Here is a 19,797-nt window from a genome sequence, read left to right as displayed (position 1 = left end):
ATGATACAGACAAAAGCCCCGCCTCCACATGTCGGCAATGACCGGGGTCACAACATCGAGTCAGACAAGATACCCCGATTGCGAGTCTAATGACTACGCCTATCCGTTCAAGCCAATGTGTGGCCCTCCAGGGTCACTGTCACACGGCAAAAAGCCAACCACCCACAACCACCACCAACAACACTGTCGATACCACCGCAAGGAGGGGTAACTGCACGTTGTGAACCAGTCGTCAAAGTGAGGCAGACAATCAGAAGGCATGGCGGTTATTAAAGGAAGCCCACTGACCCTGTATGATATTGAAGGACTTGGCAGCGGCCTGAGGCCAACAAGGGCACGGGCCAGGCAAGGGAGGATAAAATACGCGTTTAGGATCACCAAGACTGTATTACTTCTTTATCTTTTTCAGTATCACGCTCTTCGAGGCCATTGAAGATTATTAGCCTGAATTGAACCATGAGTTCCAAGCCCTGATATTACAGCCCTTGTCACAGTCACCGTGTACGATCGACAACTTTGTGGACGTGTGCTGTACCAATGTCAATGGGTCTGTGGGCTGCTCGTTCCCATCAGGGGATCCTCAGTTTGGGACTTGTTTCTTGTCAAGGGTTGGTGATGTCGTCAGCTGCCCATTTGTGTTTAGTACTTGTCGTTACCCATGCCAAGCAGTGACATGACAGGCCTCGGGGTTGTAACCTCGGGGCATGGAGGCACCCATGACCAGATGGCAACAAAGCTCAGACAATGTCTCGAATAGGCAGACGTAGCACCAAGGAAAACAACAAGGGCCACGCACAACATCATCTTGCGATATCTCTCTTCTATGCAGATTACCTCCATCTACCTCAGATCGATTGACATTGCATAACCAGTCATCTCTCGCAACCAAAGTTCCTCCCGCCTTTCTCTTCTTGCTCAGCAATCAACCGCTGGCTTCGCGGCAATGACGCTAATCCCAAGCTCATCTCCCTGGATGCCGCGGGTCCAGATGGTCTCATGCGCCGAATCACGCGTCTCATGCTGGCACCCCCTGACAATAGCTGTGGCATACTTGGCAAGGCTCTTGCAGTGCGTGGTGTAGGTACGCCTGTTGTTGTTGCACCACATGATGGCGCTGTTGTAGCTGCAACTGATCTGTCCGCAGTTGGCGGCGCCGGCATCATTCGAGCAGTATCCAGGGACGCTCTGGAGGTAATTGATGCCCTCAGTGATGTGGGAGGCATCGGCATCACCAACACCTCCATCCCAACACTTGAGCAACTGTGGAAATTGGTGAGAATGTGGCCCGGAGCCATGTAAGGAAGGGGACAGAGGCATACCGAAGGGGTGGGGACATCTTGGGTGTCATCAATGTTACGGCTGCTCAGAGAAAAATCGTCGTTAGGCTGGGGAGCAGTAGCCCAAGTAAAGCCGGGATAGACAGAAGCAATGCTCTGCTCGATGGCCTGGAGAGAGGGGCCAGTGAAGTTGACCATGGAGCCATTGGCGACGACCCGGCCGGTCCAGGTGATATCGGCGGTGATCAAGCCTTCAAATGAAGCAGGAATGGCCTGTTGTGTGGAATTAGCGACTCGGTCGTTCGACTCAACACCAGCGTAACTCTCCGACCTACCTTGACTGAGGCCGCAGCCAGCAGCATCCCGATGACATGAGAGGCGAACATGGTGAGGATTGATGGTTATGATAATTGGGATAAGCGTGGTAGGTCAGTTTCAATGGTAGGAGAAGAGAAAGCTGAAGATGGGCAGGAAAATAAAAAATGTGAGGCAGGGCTGTCACAATAATTCTCCGCCATCGGTGCAGGTGGTCTCCGAAAGGAAGGAGCTATGCTTTATCTGGGACTTGATGGCGGTAACCAGCGCATCTTATCGTGGACCATGCCTTCCTTCCTCACACTGCTCTTATGCACAAGTGTGCCGGCCTCTGGTGTGATATGTCGGGAAGGCATCAGCATAATGGCCATGGACTTTGAGAATGCACATCATGAAACTCTAGGTCATGCTGGGACAGAAGTAATCACTGGGGTTGAGGTGACCCAAAGTGCGATTTGAGATACACATAGCTTTGAGATGACGAGGCGGCCACAAGGCAGAGAGATGGAGGCACGTTGCCGCACTTGCACAATCGTTCACAAAGGTTATCTGGCACACCACTGCAGTAGTCACATCAATGAATCAGGGGTCAGGTGTTGAAGAAAAGGCATTTCATTATATCCCCATTGCTTCGTTACTTTGCAGGCTTCATGTTCATATGGTCTGCTCCAAAGACGGGAGAGAAATTCCAAGCGCAACCGAGACTCCTATGTATTCCCAAACTCCGCGCAGCTGCCCATATCAAAGCCCTACCAGAGAATTCATGAAGTGAGGATGAGGTCGATGTGCTCGTGAGTCAACGAAAATAAGGAACTAAATGGTGCCATCATCCTCGTTCTCCTCCAGATCCTCCTTCTTGATAGCTTTGATTCCATCAGCGGCAATCTTCTCCAAGTGGGCGACATACTCGGGGCTAACAAGCTCCTCGACATCGTCCTCCTCCTTTTTGGCCTCAGTGACGGTGGATTCATCCTTGACCTCGGACTCCAAGTCCTCCTCCTCCTTGGCAGCAGCAGTCTTCGTGTTAGCGGCCCCGACCTCAGCAGCAGCTTTGGCAGCGGCCTCGGCCTTAATCTTGGCGGCGGCGCGACCACGAGGCTTCTTCACGGGGGTCACGGTGGGTGTAACGAGGTTGATGGGAGTATTCTCACTGCCCTCGGCCTTCTCGCCATCCTCAGACGTCACCATATCCTCAGTCTTGGGGGTGGCGGTGGCAGCCTTGGGCTTTCTGCCACGGGGCTTCTTGGTGGGAGTGGCGATTTCGGCATCGGCATCGCCCTCAGTTATGGCGGCAGCAGCGCGCTTGCCCTTGGCGGGGGTCTTAGTAGTGGCCTTGATCGAAGCGGTGCTCTCTTCAGCAGCAGCAGCCTTGTCAGGGTTGGCGGCCTTATCCTGGGCATCGATGGCAAGAATCTTCTTCTTGAGGGTGCCCCAGGCGTTGGAGGCGGAGCGGACATTGGTGAGACCCATGCGGGAGGCAACAGCAGGGTAGTCAATCTGTAAGAAAGAAGTGTCAGCACTGCTAGAGAAGCAACAGTGTGGTGAAAGAAAGAAACGTGCCTGCAAAGAGGTGATGTCACTGTGGAGCAGGACAAACATCATGAGGCGCTGTTCACGCTCAGAAAAGCCCTCAGGGGCAGCGGGAGAAATCTTGATGTCAGCCATTGTGGTTGAGCGGTGGTTATTTGTGAGAAAGTGTGGCAGATGTAATGAGAAGAAGTCGAAATGCTTGTGGAAGAAAGAGAAGTGTCAGTGTCAGTGATTCACTGTGAGGTGAGAAGTCCAAAGATGTGTTCTGTGAATGAAAAGCAAGGCCTCAGGGCTGGAAGAGATGAGTAATGTGTGAAGGAAATGTGACAACATCCTTGTCACCTTCCCTCAGGTGTGGATAGCGTCCACGAGATGTAGGAAGCAAAGATGAATAATTAAGCAGAGATGACAATGATGATGACAGTGGTGGAGGTGATGCGACTTACTATGAGGCTTCAATGCGAAGCTTGCTTGGAGATCTGATGTGTGTTGTGTTGGGCAACAGACTGGCACAAAGCTCGAAGCGGGAGGGATGGGTGTGGTGTGTGGTGGAAGAGGACGAAAGCAAGCCCGAGGATGAGAGGAAATAATTTATAGACACCAGAGCAGCACTAAATTGGTGAACGAAAAGTGTGGGCAGAATGGCAAGTGCAGGGGCCCCGAGGGTGTGGATGACAGGGCTTGATAAGAAGAGTCTGCTGGAAATGAATGGGATGAAGGGCCAGAGCAGTTAATGGCCCAACAGAGCAGACAGACAAGTGATAAGAATGCTATGAAGGGTATTCATCGAGGCATACAAGAACAGTCTTTGCTACCTAAGGCACCTATTGTGCTGGAGGCTCAAGGGAACCCTATGCACACATCTTCAAACCGTAGTTCATGTCTGCAGTTCCTTGACCACACCCTAGTTGGGGGCCGACGACACCATTGGATCGGCGAGATCTGGGTTGGCAAGAACACTGGGTCGGCGGAGTCACTGGGTCGGCGGAATCACTGGGTCGACGACATCATTGGGCTGAGGAGTACTCACGAGGCACCCATCTAACAGGATTCAAATAACCATTGAAGAGAAAGTTGATAAACTGGAAACAGGATAATCTCCTCCATTTCACTTTACAAGTCAATGTTTGCATATACCCAAAATTGCTTCATTTTGCACCGTGATTCTACCACAACGATAGATACCTATTATGCTACTGCTTCCAGGCACTGGAAACTCCAAGTTACCCCAGCCGGCTATTGCCCGAGAAAATCTCCACCATGGCATGGAATGTTCCTTCATGATCTACACCCAATCTTTGTTGCTCCAGGCTCGAGATAAGATGAATAAGACAGGGCACATGGTTGTCCCAGTTTCTTTGGGCATCCTACATATCTCATACATGATATGGCCTAGCGCTAAAACTAATTAGGTAGACAAAAGATCCCAAAGGTTCCAGTATCAAGCAATCTCTATCATTCACACAAGAGCAAGTTACATAAGCTAGCCCAGTGACACTGATGGCGGCGTGCTTCCTAGCACACAGACACATAAAGTTTACTCCAGAGACGAAATCAGGTATCCAAAAAGAGATCTTCATTAATATAGCCAGAAGAAAGAGAAAAAAAGGCCAAACTACCTATCAAGACATCACAGTAGTTCTGACAACGTAATCCTCTGCTCAGTTGTCATCTTCTCGTGTCATCAAATCAGTTAGCCCTCAGCCTTCCCTCAACCACACCACCGGGAACGCCCGGGGCCCTCCAAACCTTGACCAACTCCAGTCCAGCAGCGTCAAAGATCTTTCTGAAGCCTTCCTCAGTTCTTTCCTTGCCACCCATGGTCATAACGGCATGATCCATTACGGCTGCTGCAAAGTCGGCCTCGCCAACCTTTTGCGGCAAGATCATATCACAGACCAGGACCCTGGACTGGCTGTTCATGGCAGGTACGATCTGCTTCAGAATCCCTGAGGCAACGGCGTCGGAATAGTCGTGCATGATCATCCGGAAGAAATAGCCCTTCGCTCCTGTTGAGCAACTGAAGTCAGCAATATTCATAGAATCCACCAGGACAGTGACCCAGACTTACCTTTCACAGGCTGTTCCTTTGTAAAATCATGTTCCATCGCCACTGCTCCCTCGGGCAGATGTTCAGTGGCCAGAGCACAAATGTCCTTCCGTTCCTGCAACACTGTGTTCCTGGCACCCAAGTCTGGATGAGCAGCGAGAATCTTGGACAAAACCACTCCATGGCCACCCCCTACATCAACCAGCTCCTTGATCCCCGCAGCATTCTCCTCGTCGCTGTTTTTCAACAATGAAAAGTCAAAATGACCCACGGGTGGGACGGCAACATCAATGCCGGCCAATCCCTTTTGGAACTGGTCCAGCTTCTCCGGGTTCTGAGCCATGATCTGCCAGACAGACACACCATCCTGCTTTGCGTTCCAGGTGCAGGGGTTGTGAAGGGGATCATCGGGTTCGCGGGCCGCAGAGACCTGGCCGTGCGCCTCGAGATAGTCGTCAAAGTTGTAGGCATGCTTGAGGTACTGGTCATAGAGGGCAAGGAAGAAGTAACCGGCCGCCGAGCCAGCGCGGTAGACGAGGCTGAACTTGCTGTGACCGTAGGCAAGGGTGGTGGCAGAAGGCTGGAGCAGAAAGCCAGTGGCCACGAGGATACGGGCATCGCGCTCTGCCATTCATGGTCAGTCACACAACAAAATCGAGGCTGTCGAATCTGATAAACAAACCGAGGAGAGATTCTTGGGCTCCGGTGGCCTTGGAGAGACCGTGGAGGGAAATGGTTCCCGTCTCGGGGATGGCGTCGAGAGCTCCAATCTTGATGAAGGTGCGGGCAGCAATCAACTCGGCCATCTGTTCACAAACAACAAAGTCAGCATATGATATCTCGTGGTGCAGATGAGTAGTGAAAGAAACTCACGTTTAGGCCATGATAGGCAGGTGTCTGATCGGCAGTGATCAAGGCACGCTGGAGGTCCTTCGCCCTTGCGATAATGTCGGTGCGGGCGAGATGGCCGGCAAGACTGGCGGAATCATCATAGGCGTTGGCAGCTTCAGTCAGCTGTTTGACGAGATCCTGGACCTCTTGCTTGGTGGGTAAAGCCATGGCGGAGTTGGGGGTTGCACTAAGGAGCGGTTGATGCGGCAGCTGGTAGCAGAGAGAAGGGCGGCCCAATGGATGAGGTGCAGCGGCATGTTAAATACCTAGCCAATCCCATCACCATGTCGCGATGTCTTCCACAAGGGGCTACCGGGGATGATGCTCACATACCCCGCAGTGCCTGGCCCAGGGTCATGAAGCTGCAGGAGGACAGAATATCGAACAAAAGTACCAACCGACCATGATACTATTGCGATTGGTGCGGGGGTTCAACTGAGGGGCCGTGGTCGTCGAGAATGCGGGGGTCGCAGGGAGGAGAGCAGATAGGCTGTTACACACCACAGATTAAGAGCAACACAGTGGAATTGGCTGATGGAAGTCATGAAAATCCCAACATCCCGTCGGCCCCGGGAGCCAGACTGTCGGGTCATCCATACCTGTTAGCAGCGATCGGACTTATCTCTGCCCTGGTTACACAAACGAGGGGGTTAAGATTGTGCATCTCGGCCCCTTCTCATTGGTCAGTTCGCTGCTATTATTGCAGTGCCAGGGAGGCACATGCTGGGGGCGGTTCGGCTGAGATGGTCTGTTTCTGCGACATCACGGAGGACGAAACAGAAAAGAAAAAAGAACAAACTCGACCGGACCACATTAGCGAGCCGTGGATCAGCGAGACACCTACCAGCCGAGGGACAAACAGGACCGGGGCGATGTGTCCCGATGGATTGGAACCCGGAACAGCCGCCAGTCAGCGAACGGCTGGACAAAGACCTACCCAGCACAGGATGCGAAAAAAGCTGCATGTCACCCACCCTCAAGACTCCGGCACAGAACACGGCAGGAAAACAAAGGACCCAGTTGGTCGGGATTCCCAAGGTCCAGGCAAGCCACAGGAAATCTCAGCGCCCCTTTGGCCCTTTGGGACACCTGCCATTTACTCTCTTCCCCACCTTTTTGCTTTTCTATCTGACACGCATCATGATGATCCTTTCATCACTTCTTCGTCGTTGCGATTGCCATCAAAATGCCCTACACAGATCATGACGACGACCCAGCCGGCTTCGGCTCCGGCGACGATCAACGTCAAGACAAGGGCAAGCACCTCGCGACAGACAAGACCGATACCAACGAACAACAGTGCGACTTTGACGAGCCCGGCATTGCGCCCTCGCTCAATGAGAGTCTTTCGGCACCCACTGCCACCGACACCGATAACGACAGCATCGAGCCCGACCGGTGGACAGACGATGAGGGATATGCGGAATCAACATCGACACGGTATTTGAGCTCCATCGCATCTGACATTCGGCGCGGCGTTGAGGAAAATGGGAGGCTTTATGCTGCATACGGCATGCACAAACAATGGCTTCCCATTGACGATGAGGAGGTATTTTTGCTCTGCTGGTGGTATCTGCATGTTCTTTCTGACAAATCGCTGACGCCCTGCACAGCTGGACCGCAATGATCTCCAACACTACAAGTTCACCCTCCTCCTTGGCAACCGCCTATTCATTTGCCCCGTGCCTTCTGACCCGCAGAAGATTCTCGACCTTGGAACGGGCTCTGGCATCTGGGCCATCGAGGTGGCAGACATGTTTCCGTCGGCCGAGGTCATCGGCGTCGATCTCGCGCCTACCCAACCGAACCTCATCCCTCCCAACCTCAGTTTTGAGATCGACGACATCGAGAACGACTGGCTTTGGGGGGAGAACAAGTTTGACTTCATCCACGCAAGGGAACTAATCATGGCCATCCGGGACTGGCCGAGGCTCTTTCGCCAGGCCAAGAGGGCGCTCAAGCCGGGGGCATACCTCCAGCTTGGCGCATCCGTCCCACTGTTCTCATCCGACGATGACACTCTGCCCAAGGATAGCGCCTACCTGGAGACGGCGCAGATCTTTTTCGACATGTCCGCCAAGGTCGGTGTCTCAGGGATGGAGCCTTTGAGCTGGACGAAGTATCTGGAAGAGGAGGGATACGAGGATATTGTGCAAAAGATGTACAAGATTCCAACCAACCCCTGGCCAAAGGATGAGAGACTCAAGAGGATTGGCGCCCTGGAGTTGACACACTACAGGGATGGCATCATGAATGTCTTTGCACGGGGCTACAAGGACATCCTTGGCGGTGATGAGACTTACTTTCAGGTCTTGATGGCCAGGGCAAGAAATGAAGTGGTGGACCGCAACATGCACAGTTGGGTACCCTAGTAAGTCGGCATCATGTGGCCTTGATGAAATGAGACACTGACCGTGAAGTAGCTATGTTGTTTATGCCAAGAAACCCGGCACTTCGTCATGAAAATTGGAAATACGAACCCAAAGTTGACGCATTTTTGGCTAGGCTTTTGGCGTCCTTGCATGGTAGCATTGGCAGGCGGCTCTCTGGCTCTTACATGAGCATAGCATACAAAGCGAGGGGTACACGGGATGAAACAACATTTGACTCGTTTATTCGCCTTTCCAAGACTATCTTTGTTGTGACCGTTTCTCAACCTTCCGTCTTCTGCTTGGCCTTCATGACAGCAAGGGCCTCCTTCCTCTTTTCGAAATTCCTTATGGCCTCTTCGTGTCCGTCCCACCATTTATTGCTGCGTTTGATGTCCTCGCGGTGATTTTCAATCTCTCCCTGCAGAAGCTGTATTGTTTTGGTACAATGTATCGGCACGGTAGCCATGAAGCCTTTTATCTCGTCAATCGCTTTCTCATGGCAACCGATGGCATAGGCTCGGTTGTGGAAGCTGGCAGTGTTGGCGCTTTCATCCTCGACTGGGAGCCCCTCCATCCCAGGGCATAACCTCTCCGCGTCCTCCTTACTCATTTCCAAGACCTTGCGGAGGAGCTCCAAGTTGTTCTGTCTTTTTTCGATGTTGTCTTTGATGTATTCCAGATTGGCTTCATTGCCGAGGAGACCAGCTGCGAACATCTCGGCCTGCTCCACGGCAGACTGGAGGTGCTCCTCCTCGCGGGCAATATCCTGCCTCCATTTTTGCACCTCCCACAGGATCCAATCCTCCGGCTTCTGGCTAAACATGCTAAGCTTGTGCCCAGATGGAAACCGCCGGTCCCTCGTTGCCTCTGCCTCTTCCAGCTCCTGTTTTGATTGCTCGATGATTTGCTCCTTCCGCCAAAGTTGATACCTCGCGATCCATTCTTCGTCTGGTGTCTCGGCCGTAGCAATCTGTCGCCTCAAAAGCAGAAAGTCGGGCCCATTCCTCTCCTCCACCCTTTCCTTCGCTTGCTTGACCTGCTCACATATGTCCTTCGCGCGCCTCCTGAGAGTCCCCATTGCCGCAAGCCGCATCTTGTCCAGCTCAAACGCCTCGACATTGTTCGCAAATTGTTTGCCTGGCCACCCATACTTGAAGAACAACTGCTTCACCCCCGTCGGCCAGTCTCGGCTCGACCTATGCTCATACACCCACGGCACCTCCTCCAAAGTCTCATACTCCGTGAGTATATCCCTCAGCACATCCCCTGCTGGCCTCGAAGGCATATCATCCCACACATTCCTCCCCTGGCTCCCGCACCCCAACCTCGGATGATAATGTTTCTTCATCTTCTTCCTCGACCTCGTTTCATCATCACTATCCCGCTCACTCCCCCCATCCTCATTACAGGGCTCAGAATCGGAGTCGACCTCCAAGTCCTCCACCGGCGTCAACCCCAACTTTGAATCCCCATGCCTCGCCCTCAGCGCCTTATCCTTACTCCAGTCATCGCACTGACTAAAAATGCCTATCCGATGCCGCCTGGAATCATAAAACAGCACGGCCGAGTGGTTACAGCACAAGCTAAGCGGCGTCATCCAAGGGCGCATCTGCTCCCGGCGGTCCTCGGCGTAGAATGTGTTTCTGGCGTCTTTGACGTCGCGCTTGCTGCGAAAGTCGGCAAAGTACCCACCATGGTAGAAGTCGTGGCCTTTGGAAGAGACGTAGGGCAGGACGGTGTAGAGGTAGATGATTTGGGGTGTCAATTGGAGCTTTTCGAACAGGGGGAGGAGGTGAGTGAGATCGTGGGGGCCCGGGTGGAGGGATTTTACGGGGAGGTACTGCATGTGGATGAGGGTTTGGTAGATTTTGAGAAGGAGGGAGGAGATTTCGCTCGCATTGGCGAGGTCCTGCGGGGTGAGTGAGGCGGTGATGGAGGCCATTGTGAGGGTCGTTTTGGGGGGCATTTTGATGATGATGGACATGACCAAACAATGGAGAGTTTGGTTGTGAGAGTTTGATGTTGGATTGGAAAAGGCGACGTTCTTGGGGGTGGGAGGTAGTGTTGTTGTATATAAAAATGACAGAGAATCCCTGCTTTTAGGCAGTGGTGGAGGATGCCCTTGAAAAGGACAGGCGCTCCAGTGGAGAGGACAGGCGCTAAAGACCGATTTTGCTGGGCTGGATTCAGGCAGCAATGGGAGCCGAGGCACGCATCCCTGAATCCCATCAAAAAAAAAAAGGTGGTGGGGGGCAAAAACAGTCATAGCAACGGTTAAGTTTATTTACTTTCGAATATTCATCATGGCTGTTATCTGGTATCATTGGCGCGGGGAAATCCACCACCCTACCCCCTTGTCATCATCAATTCATGATTCGCCTACTCCTGCACCCCCCCAGGCGCAAGTGAGTTCACCGGCCCCGTCGCCTCCACCAACTCCAGCTCGGCAATATCGTACTCCCAACCCTCCAAAGTCGCAAAGTTCGCCACCGTCGGCTTCACCCACCATGGCACCCATCTCTCATTCCCGGCCTGTGTCACCTCCCGGACAGCAATCCACCGATATCCATCATCACTCGCACCACCAATGTCAAACCTCAGGAGATTCCCATTCGTCCTCCAATTCCGGTACACAAAGCCGTTGCCCGCCTCCTCCGGCCGATAAGAGTACACCAGCCGATAGGCCGAATCAAAACCTTCCGCATTGGACAAGCCATAGTATCCAGGTACAGGAGGAGGATGGGGGTTGGTCGGCACAACCAGGAGCACCTTGGGTGCCGTTGATGTGAGGGAAGTGTTCAGATGGATGCGGTTGAAGTGGTCGGATGGGTTGTACGGCGCGTGAGAGACGCCAGGAGAAACATATGGGATGGAGAAGTTGCCGCGGAGGCGCTGGCCGTTAATCACAGAGTTGCCGGCCACATAGTGGAAGAAGTAGTCCTTTCCTTGGGCGCAGGCTGAAGCGGCTAGGGAGATGGAGGAGAGAAGGAGGAGTATTGATTTCATTGTTGTGGTTAGATTTTTGTGATTGGATCAAGACTCGTGACTTTCAGTGTGGCTCTTGAGAACAGAGCAGAGCTGAAGTGGAAGTGTAAGTGGCCGTTGGCTGACTATTATAGACTACCAGGTGATCTTCATATGTCCTGACCCGGACGTCGTCGTTGGTGGATAGGATGAGTAACACGATTAGCCCTTCACCTTGCCATTGGCCAGCGCGTCACCTGATCTCGTATTCAACTCTGCTCACTGCGCCTGTTGGCCGCATACGGCATCCCGATGCCGCACCGGCCAATCAACTCCACCAAAGCAACGTTAGGGCTGAAAGCCATGCCGTTGGAATCTTCCCGTGCTTATCCCGCTTTCAACGTTCTGTGGGTGGAAAATACGGGGCTTGGCTTGCGTCAATATTGACAACACCATCACCACCAGACTGTCACATCACTAGAATGTCACGCTCCGAGTAAGATAACCTGACTGGTGCCTCAGACCAAGTCACTAAGAGTAGAATCCTGGTCCACGTCTTGAAATACTTGAATCGCTCAACTTTCAAATATATTTAATGGGTGGTGCATTCTATCGTGTAGCCAACCAGACACCATGGTTGGAATCTCATGACAGCCTTCACGAAACGGGTGCGTACTTGTAATAGTATGGGCCGTTTGTCAAGTTAGCGACTCGTATTCAACTCACTTGACGCCATGATATGAACTATTGATTCAAGTCTCCCAGGTGTAAAAGTGGCAGAATGTCGCCAATATTTCTGATTGGCTGTTCATGCGTGTGCAAGGCTGAGTGCAACTGAACATGGCTGATCGCAGCTGCCTTGGAATTTTGCGGGGTAATTGATATCCTCAGCCTGGAAGGCGAGCAATATCAGGCAGCTGCGTGCTTGCCAGAACCATGGATGCCGCCCGCCACGACGTCAACCAGCCTCTTGACCCCTCTCGAAAGGAAATACGGCTCTTGAGGATTGTGGGTGAGGTTGAAGGCCGACTCAATTGCCACCTCGACACAGTTGCCTTGGTCCAAGATGTGTCTTCGTTCACTGCATTGTCCCATGTATGGGGCGACCTCCGCCTGACTGTGACTGATCCCATTCTCGTCAACGGTGTCCATGTCAACATCACTTCAAGCTGCAAGCCGAATTTCGCGACAGGGACCCCGCCACGCTCCGGCTGTGGGCTGATGGCATCGGCATCGACCAAAGTGATAATGCCGAACGCGCCTCACAGGTTCAACTGTGGCCACCCTCTACGCATCAGCCGAACTCGCCATCGGCTGGTTGGGCACAACTGACCCGGATCGTGTGGCCAAGGCACTCGAGTGCACCTTTGGTCTCGGTCCATGGTTCAAGACCATGTCCGAAATGAGGCCCGCTGGCGAATGGGAGGGACAAATAACAGAAAAAGAATTGGATTGGCTTAGCTTTCTATTTCCTCATCTCTGCGACCTAGACCCGACCGACACGGAACATCCCGCCCCCGGTCGAGGAAACACCATTTGGTCTGCCGTGTGGCTTTTGCTCGATTTGCCTTATTGGTATCGGATATCGATCTTTCAGGAAGCGGTGCTCGCAGACCGCTTGTTGCTGGCCTGCCCGCTTGCAGTTACACCATACTCAATGCTGGAAACCATTGCCGATGCTGTCCGCCAAATTGATCGGTGGTGCTGCGGTCATGCCCCGAGCTTCTTCCACCGGTGGATTTGGAGGACCATCTTCAAGACTCCACCCCGTCGGGAGAAGGTATACACCATCCAACACGCACGAAACAGGAGGCTTACCTTTGCCGACACCTCACAACAACCAGGCCCAACCGAGAACGCAAGAATGACAGTCTATGACCTTGCCTACGGCGCTGCGAAGCTCCAGGCCACAAATGAGAAAGACTATGTCAACGGCATGCTTGGTGTAACCGGCCTGGCTATCAACCCGGATTGCACGCATGACAAGCCACAGTATGGCCCATGGACGGAATGGGGTAAGGATATGGACAAGACTACCAGTCCCAAACACACCAGACCCCCAGTTTCTGTGACTCAAGTTTCTCTTTATGGCAGGTATCGGCTTCTTTGACTACCCAGTTGGCTGTCCAACATGGGTTCCCCACTTTTCCGGCATAGCGAAAAAGCCCCTTGGTACTTCCCCATGGTTGCTTGGTAACGCTGACCAAGGTTTTGGGCCTGTTCCTGTCTAAGCCGACGGCTGCTTGGAAGTCTTTGGTCGGATGGTTCAACAGATCACCGATGTGCTTTGCTGCTTTTGCCCGATTCCAGTAACCTCGAGCGTTCGTTGCCGTTAAACAGTTCCGCTATTTCGACAGCCCTATTGCGCTTCATCGTCAAGTTTGTCTCTCAATACCGGACACACAGCAGCAGAATCCCACCCCTTCTTACTCTCACACGCGTACTTTTGTGTGACTTGACCACGCCACTCAGTGACGTCGTATTCTTCAAAGGGTATCGAACAATGTTGGCCATACTCATATCAGCTTGGGCCGGAACTCAGCCGACCTACCCGACAGACTTTTCAGGGCTCGGTGGCTTTTTGGCAGAGCAGCTAGGGAAACGGATATCTACATTTAACACTCTAAAATGGATACTGGAAAACCCGTGGACAGCCTCTGAAATTCAACAAAGCAATTTTGAACCGGAACTGCAGTGGTTCAGGGTGAAATGGGACGACAATCATCACAGCCTCGGCTCATTTTGTGAGATTGGGTATTTGATCCAAGGAATGGTTCCTTTTCAGGCACAAGACAAACATTGGAGATGTGCCCCCGAGGTTCCTAGGCCGGTGATCTTGTGTGCGTCTTGCACGGAAGCAATGTCCCTATCATACTACGCCCATTCAAAGGCTCCTCGACCCAGTATCATCATGTTCGAATTTGTTCCTTGCTCGGCTTCATGAACGGAGAGGCATCCGCTTCGGATTTGCGGATATTTGCCATTGTTTGAGGTTGATGAGACAAGATGAGCATCGACAACATGGTTGAAGTGCAGGGTCTTGACTTGGGCCTTTCAAGACATCGCCGTCTCGGACAAGACCGACATCTCACCAGCCCAATCTGATCATACGGATATTAGTCCGTGTCCTGAAACGTGATAGCGGGTCCAACGCGTGGCAGCAGCCCGATGGCCCCGTGGCAGACGGTGCCGGCAGCCGGGGCCTGACGATTTCAGGCTAAATGTGTTAAAGTCGAAACCTCTGGCCCTCCTCTTGCGATGTGACCCCCCGCATTCCCTTGGGCGGGAAACAAGCCACCGCAACACACACAACCGGGTACCAGGACCAAGCTTTCACGAGCGGCAGTCCAACGAAATTGGGAAAGCGGATCTATGAGGCTAACAAGGTGTATGCTCCAGAACAGTTCTTCGCGGGTATTCTCCTGGGATGTAACCTCGTCTGCTACCACTGTGGATCCACACTCCGCTGGCAAGCTGGCCGCATAACACACTAATACTTCTCGAAATATTCTCGATTGGTGGGACGGACGGCGTCACGGGTTGTTTCTTGGGACAAATTGGCAGAGGAATACAACTCGACGACTTTTACCAGCATGATAAACTCCGTACGCGAGCTCGGCGGAGCAACGGAATGTTACCAAGGGTCGTGGAGGGTGTACGTCATGGTATCAGTCGCGATGGGGACAGGCAATATGTCTGGGGAAGTCAATGCAGATCGTGGTGCTTGTTTCCTCCCCCTGACATGGCCGCTTGGAGTATAAAAGAGACGGCTTGCCTCGTCTACATCTGATTTATTCCTGGATAATCTGCAGCTGGAAAACAACATCCCGGTCAACTACCGGAACAAAAAATCACCATGTGGCCATCACCAAAGAACGCCTTTCTCCTCCTGCTCGCCCACTCCCTGGTCGTCAGTGGTTCCCCTATTGACGTTGAGGAAGCCGAGGCGGCTGTTCTCGCCAAGCGCCAATGTCCCCAGATCCACGTCTTCGGTGCCCGTGAGACCACTGTCGCTCCCGGCTTCGGCACCGCCGGTCAGGTTGTCAACCTCATTCTGCAGGCCTTCCCCGGTGCCACCAGCGAGGCGATCCAGTATCCTGCCTGCGGCGGTCAGGCCAGTTGCGGCGGTGTACAGTATGGCGAGTCTGCTCGTCAAGGCACCAACGCCGTCGCCACGGCTGTGAACAACTTCCACACCCGCTGCCCCAACACTCAAATTGTCTTGGTTGGCTACTCCCAAGGTGGTCAGATCATGGACAACGCCGTCTGCGGTGGGCCGGATGCTGGCTCCAACATCAACACCACCACCCCTCCCATCTCCGCCAGCGCGCTCAACCAGGTCAAGGCGGCCATCTTTATGGGCTCTCCCAGATATGTTGCTGGTCTTTCTTACAACGTCGGCACATGCCAAGCTCAGGGTGTAAGTTTTATCCCGATTCACGAAAACAAGAGCGGTTGCTAACGTGGAAACCAGTTCGCCGCCCGCGCCCGCGGCTACGTCTGTGGCTCCAACTCGGCCAGCAAGATCCAAAACTACTGCGACAGCGTCGACCCCTACTGCTGCACCGGCAATGACCAGCAGGCTCACCAGGCCTACGGCACCAAGTACGGACAGCAAGCCCTCACCTTTGTCCGCGCGAGGCTGAACCAGTCCGGCGGCGGCACCACTCCCACCAACCCTACCACTCCTGTCACGCCTCAGCCCACTCAACCCAGCAACCCGGGCGGCAACTGCGCGGCTCTTTGGGGACAGTGTGGTGGCAGTGGGTGGAACGGGCCAACGTGCTGCAGCCAGGGGACGTGCCGTGCTTCTAACCAGTGGTATTCCCAGTGCTTGAACTAGGTGCAGCTCGAAGGGGGGATGATTCGTGTAAATAGTCATGAGAAAATGTAAATATTGATGCTCATTGTGTTTATTGGCTTTGTGACCGATAACGGGGACGGAAAGGGGTTGTATGCACAAAAGTGGAATGATGCATAGGACGTGTAGAACAAAGCAATGCACAAGGACTCAGGCCTGCATAGGGTTGTGCAACGTTCACTGCATAAGCTCACCAATTCTAGCCCCTTTTCAGCCACCACCTATGCATGCATAACCTTTTAGCACAAAATCTGCCTAACCAAACTCGCCCGACTCAGCTGCGATTCTTCCGAACCCCCCGCTTCTTTTCGCCCTCTTCAGTCGAGGTTCTTATATTTTCTCCTGACACCTTTTATACAATCTGATTTTCTTTTCCTGTCTTCCATCTCTTGCCTGGATCCTGAAAATAAAAAGATGGCATGCCCGAGTTCCTAAACAAAAACATGCCCTACCACGGTGTGACCCCTCACCTGGTCCCCTTCCTGCCCTACATTGAAAAGACGGACGATTCCCCGCTTGACGGGGCATGGAGGCCGGCGGATTCGCTGTCGAGACCGATAGATGTTGCCGTGATTGAAGGATGGCTGGGGGAGTGTGACGGGAGTCATTGGTGTCATTCCCAGAGTCGGAAACAGAGATCGAAACCTGCTTGGGTGGTGGATGTTAAACGGAGGTGTGTTGTTGCTTATAAGAAGGGGGAGTATGTAGCGCTGAGCTATGTGTGGGGTCCAAACTGTGACACTGGGTCGATTTGTTTGGTTAAGGGGAATTTGGAGCAGTTGAGACAGGTTGGGGGGTTGGATAAGGTGGGAGGGTTGCCGAGGACGATAGCTGATGCGGTGAGGCTTGTTGGGGAGTTGGGGGTGGGATATCTCTGGGTGGACAGGTTGTGTATTGTGCAGGATGATTTAAAGGAGAAGGGGAGGCAGTTGGTGGGTATGGCGGGGATTTATGAGGGTGCGTATTTTACACTTGTTGCGGCGCAGAGCGCGGATGCTAGTGGACCGCTTAGTTCGAGGCCTTTGCAGAGGAGTAGAAAGGGGTCATGGTGGGGGGCGTTGTTGACGTTGGCGCCTGGGGTGGGGTTGATTGGAAAGAGAAAGGAGGAGGGAGATATGCCTTGGAGACGGCCGGTGAATAATAGAGAGGTGATGAACTCTCATTCTATTGACTTGTTGCGGACGGTGTGGTTCCAGAGGGGGTGGACCTTCCAAGAGTACTTGTTCAGTAGGAGGAGGGTGGTGTTTCATAACAATACGGTGAACTGGTGGGTTCTCTGAACTCTGAGAGTAGCTGAAAGATCTGGCTGATAAGAACTAGGGAATGCCTGTGTGTGTCTTTGCATGAACATCAACAGCGTCTGAGCTACATTCCAACCAACAAACTTCTTTTCTCAAGGCTAGACCATTGGCCCAGCTTTCATCGCTTTGCTCGGCTCTCAGCACTTTTTGCCCCAAGATTCTTAACATTCGCTGAAGATGTCCATGACGCTTTTTCTGGTGCGGGAAATCATTTCGCAGCAACATTCCCAGGCGGATTGATCAGTGGTTTACCCGGGGGCTGTTTCTTTGATGCTGCTCTTTTATGGCAACCCTATTCGCCAATGGAGAAACGCCATCCTTCGAACCAGGTCCGAATGGGAGAAGAGGTATTACCGTCTTGGAGCTGGCTGACCTATCGAGGTAATGTACAAAGCGAGAGCTGGGCAGCAGGCTGGAGCTACCTTGCTACTTCGCAACATGAGGGTGGATGGCAAGTGTTTCCAACAGTTCACTGGGAACACTCTGAAACAAAGGACAGTCCTCGGTATCCCGCTTCTTCCCTCGAGACTCGTACACATATCCCTGATAGCGAAGATTGGAAAGAGTCAGACGGCCATTATACCCACCCATCTATACCCGACACCGTTTTCTCCCGCCCAATCCCCCTTCCCCGTCCTCACCAGCCACAACCAGCCGTCGCCCAACGATCACGCTACCTTCACTGCACATCCAAACACACCACCTGGACCCTCCACCCCAAAGCCTACCACGCTTTCGCAGGTAACTGCGCCATCCTTGCCCTTCTAGACCAGTCAGGAAACCTCGCCGGACATCTCAGACTCAACACTTCGGAATCAGACATCCGCCACCACATCCCCACCAACCCCGTCGACCTCATCGAGCTCTCGAGAGGACAAGTGGAGCTGCAGCCTCAGTCACCCGGGTCTGCTCAAACCGAAAAGGAAGAACGCCTCGACATGCTCCAGCGAGACTTGAGCTTCCCTTTCCCGGTGCCGTTGATGGAAGAGTTGAAAGCGCGCAAGGCAAAAGAGAAGGAGCTGGTGCTGCATCCCCTTGCTGATGTGTTTGATGAGTGGTCACTTCCGCTTTGGCCAGAGGCGAGGAACAAGAGTGTTTATGAGTTTTATAATGTCATGTGGATCAAGTGGTTAGATGAGGGGGAAACTGTGGCGGAGAGAGTGGCTGTTGGGAGGATAGAGAAAGGGGCTTGGGAGGGAAGAGAGACTGTGGTGAGGGCCGTAATTATTGCTTAGTGGGAACGTTATTCTTAGTACCACTATAGTGTTTTTTTGCCCGGGTTGTCTTGGCTTCGCGTTTGTTATCCCTAGGTACCTATCGGCCTTTGAGTCCTCGAAAGTAGTCTCCCTCCCTCTGCTTATGCCTCGGCCCACATAACCAATATGTCCTTTCTGTGAGTCGGCTTTTTACTTTTCCTAATATACTGTCGGGTACTCAGGGTAGTTCCAAAACGCCTTGACGGCCCTATTCATTCCAAATTCAACTCCACAGATGCCCCAATAGTTGTAAAGGTTGATTGAATAGCTAGACATACGATAAGGGAGGTAATAGCTAATTATACATATAAAGATACCCCTAAAATATAGTCTAACCTAAGGGTAATCACTTTACTTTCTAGTAAGTATAACCGCTTAATTTATTTTCTTTAATTATTCGATACAGCCCTATGTTCCTGTATATTTTTTCCGTGGAAATATAGACCTTAATGTCACAGTTAAGCCAACAGGCAGGTTGAACAGTGTGTGGGGCACAGGAGGTGCTAACCAATCGCTGAGGGAACCAATAGGAAGTAGAGCGCCTGGAAGCGCCAGGAGCGTAGTGAGCCAAGTGATCCTAAAGTGACGAGAGTGATCCAGAATCACTCTTGGTACCGTAATCCATAGTGATCCAACGCTGGGAGCAGTAATCAGGATTACGCTTAGCATAGTAATCCAGATGATCCACTAGTGTCACAGTTAAGCCAACAGGCAGGACGGATCGTGTGCGGGGTACGACACGCACAGCTAATCGTTAGTAGAACCAATCAAGAAGGAGAATAGCCTTACCTGTGGGATTATTGCCCAAAGTCAATGATCTAGCGCGGGATTATTGCTAAGAGTCAATGATCTAGGATAAAATTAATTGTAAAAGTTAATGATCTAGGAAACTAGTAGGTTTTTATATACGGAGAAATTAAGTAATATAAATTAATAGTTCCGTAATATATAATATAAATAATAGCGGTTAGTATTTAATT

At 52.4% G+C, this 19,797-nt stretch overlaps 10 protein-coding genes across 10 annotated transcripts; 4 read left to right on the top strand and 6 right to left on the bottom strand.

Moving 5' to 3' along the window:
• Window positions 1-805: 805 nt before the first annotated feature.
• On the bottom strand, window positions 806-1,794 carry QC763_512390 (uncharacterized protein). The gene is made up of 3 exons (XM_062913797.1): window positions 1,613-1,794; window positions 1,320-1,550; window positions 806-1,260 (listed from the first exon to the last, which is right to left on the bottom strand). Exons 1-3 carry the CDS (start codon window positions 1,661-1,663, stop codon window positions 916-918), a joined length of 627 nt encoding a protein of 208 aa, XP_062764589.1. The 5' UTR covers window positions 1,664-1,794; the 3' UTR covers window positions 806-915.
• Window positions 1,795-2,405: 611 nt separating this feature from the next.
• QC763_512380 (uncharacterized protein) lies at window positions 2,406-3,062 on the bottom strand (the record flags this gene model as incomplete). Its single annotated transcript, XM_062913796.1, has 1 exon — window positions 2,406-3,062. The coding sequence occupies one exon, from the start codon at window positions 3,060-3,062 to the stop codon at window positions 2,406-2,408; it is 657 nt and encodes a 218-aa protein (XP_062764588.1).
• Window positions 3,063-4,664: 1,602 nt separating this feature from the next.
• Window positions 4,665-5,803, bottom strand: QC763_0072620 (uncharacterized protein; the record flags this gene model as incomplete). The annotated part of the gene is made up of 2 exons (XM_062906002.1): window positions 4,665-5,131; window positions 5,194-5,803. The coding sequence occupies 2 exons, from the start codon at window positions 5,801-5,803 to the stop codon at window positions 4,812-4,814; spliced, it is 930 nt and encodes a 309-aa protein (XP_062764587.1). The 3' UTR covers window positions 4,665-4,811.
• Window positions 5,804-5,813: 10 nt separating this feature from the next.
• Window positions 5,814-6,989, bottom strand: QC763_0072610 (uncharacterized protein; the record flags this gene model as incomplete). Its single annotated transcript, XM_062906001.1, has 2 exons — window positions 6,046-6,989; window positions 5,814-5,978 (listed from the first exon to the last, which is right to left on the bottom strand). The coding sequence occupies exons 1-2, from the start codon at window positions 6,229-6,231 to the stop codon at window positions 5,814-5,816; spliced, it is 351 nt and encodes a 116-aa protein (XP_062764586.1). The 5' UTR covers window positions 6,232-6,989.
• On the top strand, window positions 6,835-8,711 carry QC763_512360 (uncharacterized protein). The gene is made up of 3 exons (XM_062913795.1): window positions 6,835-7,612; window positions 7,677-8,434; window positions 8,484-8,711. Exons 1-3 carry the CDS (start codon window positions 7,250-7,252, stop codon window positions 8,524-8,526), a joined length of 1,164 nt encoding a protein of 387 aa, XP_062764585.1. The 5' UTR covers window positions 6,835-7,249; the 3' UTR covers window positions 8,527-8,711.
• Window positions 8,712-8,715: 4 nt separating this feature from the next.
• Window positions 8,716-10,401, bottom strand: QC763_512350 (uncharacterized protein; the record flags this gene model as incomplete). The annotated part of the gene is made up of 1 exon (XM_062913794.1): window positions 8,716-10,401. The coding sequence occupies one exon, from the start codon at window positions 10,399-10,401 to the stop codon at window positions 8,716-8,718; it is 1,686 nt and encodes a 561-aa protein (XP_062764584.1).
• Window positions 10,402-10,814: 413 nt separating this feature from the next.
• QC763_512340 (uncharacterized protein) lies at window positions 10,815-11,441 on the bottom strand (the record flags this gene model as incomplete). The annotated part of the gene is made up of 1 exon (XM_062913793.1): window positions 10,815-11,441. The coding sequence occupies one exon, from the start codon at window positions 11,439-11,441 to the stop codon at window positions 10,815-10,817; it is 627 nt and encodes a 208-aa protein (XP_062764583.1).
• A 1,351-nt stretch (window positions 11,442-12,792) lies between these two features.
• On the top strand, window positions 12,793-13,267 carry QC763_512335 (uncharacterized protein; the record flags this gene model as incomplete). Its single annotated transcript, XM_062913792.1, is given in 2 exon segments — window positions 12,793-13,023; window positions 13,043-13,267. 2 exon segments carry the CDS (start codon window positions 12,793-12,795, stop codon window positions 13,265-13,267), a joined length of 456 nt encoding a protein of 151 aa, XP_062764582.1.
• A 1,988-nt stretch (window positions 13,268-15,255) lies between these two features.
• QC763_512330 (uncharacterized protein) lies at window positions 15,256-16,401 on the top strand (the record flags this gene model as incomplete). The annotated part of the gene is made up of 2 exons (XM_062913791.1): window positions 15,256-15,819; window positions 15,874-16,401. 2 exons carry the CDS (start codon window positions 15,256-15,258, stop codon window positions 16,240-16,242), a joined length of 933 nt encoding a protein of 310 aa, XP_062764581.1. The 3' UTR covers window positions 16,243-16,401.
• A 117-nt stretch (window positions 16,402-16,518) lies between these two features.
• On the top strand, window positions 16,519-18,927 carry QC763_512310 (uncharacterized protein). The gene is made up of 2 exons (XM_062913790.1): window positions 16,519-17,527; window positions 17,581-18,927. The coding sequence occupies exons 1-2, from the start codon at window positions 16,680-16,682 to the stop codon at window positions 18,794-18,796; spliced, it is 2,064 nt and encodes a 687-aa protein (XP_062764580.1). The 5' UTR covers window positions 16,519-16,679; the 3' UTR covers window positions 18,797-18,927.
• Window positions 18,928-19,797: the final 870 nt, after the last annotated feature.

This window comes from Podospora pseudopauciseta (genome assembly GCF_035222475.1).
Source record: "Podospora pseudopauciseta strain CBS 411.78 chromosome 5 map unlocalized CBS411.78m_5, whole genome shotgun sequence".
NCBI classification, from domain to species: Eukaryota; Fungi; Ascomycota; class Sordariomycetes; order Sordariales; family Podosporaceae; genus Podospora; species Podospora pseudopauciseta.
This window is presented reverse-complemented; position numbering and strand designations above follow the sequence as displayed.

Excerpts from the sequence above, each read along its gene's own strand:
- QC763_512390 (XM_062913797.1), bottom strand. The coding sequence starts at position 1,663 with ATGTTCGCCTCTCATGTCATCGGGATGCTGCTGGCTGCGGCCTCAGTC. Across the intron at positions 1,551-1,612 it reads TGGCTGCGGCCTCAGTCAAG|GCCATTCCTGCTTCATTTGA; the intron begins GTAGGTCGGAGA and ends TCCACACAACAG. Across the intron at positions 1,261-1,319 it reads AAGATGTCCCCACCCCTTCG|TTGCTCAAGTGTTGGGATGG; the intron begins GTATGCCTCTGT and ends CAATTTCCACAG.
- QC763_512360 (XM_062913795.1), top strand. The coding sequence starts at position 7,250 with ATGCCCTACACAGATCATGACGACGACCCAGCCGGCTTCGGCTCCGGC. Across the intron at positions 7,613-7,676 it reads TTCCCATTGACGATGAGGAG|CTGGACCGCAATGATCTCCA; the intron begins GTATTTTTGCTC and ends CGCCCTGCACAG. Across the intron at positions 8,435-8,483 it reads ATGCACAGTTGGGTACCCTA|TAGCTATGTTGTTTATGCCA; the intron begins GTAAGTCGGCAT and ends CTGACCGTGAAG.
- QC763_512310 (XM_062913790.1), top strand. The coding sequence starts at position 16,680 with ATGCCCGAGTTCCTAAACAAAAACATGCCCTACCACGGTGTGACCCCT. Across the intron at positions 17,528-17,580 it reads CATAACAATACGGTGAACTG|GGAATGCCTGTGTGTGTCTT; the intron begins GTGGGTTCTCTG and ends GATAAGAACTAG.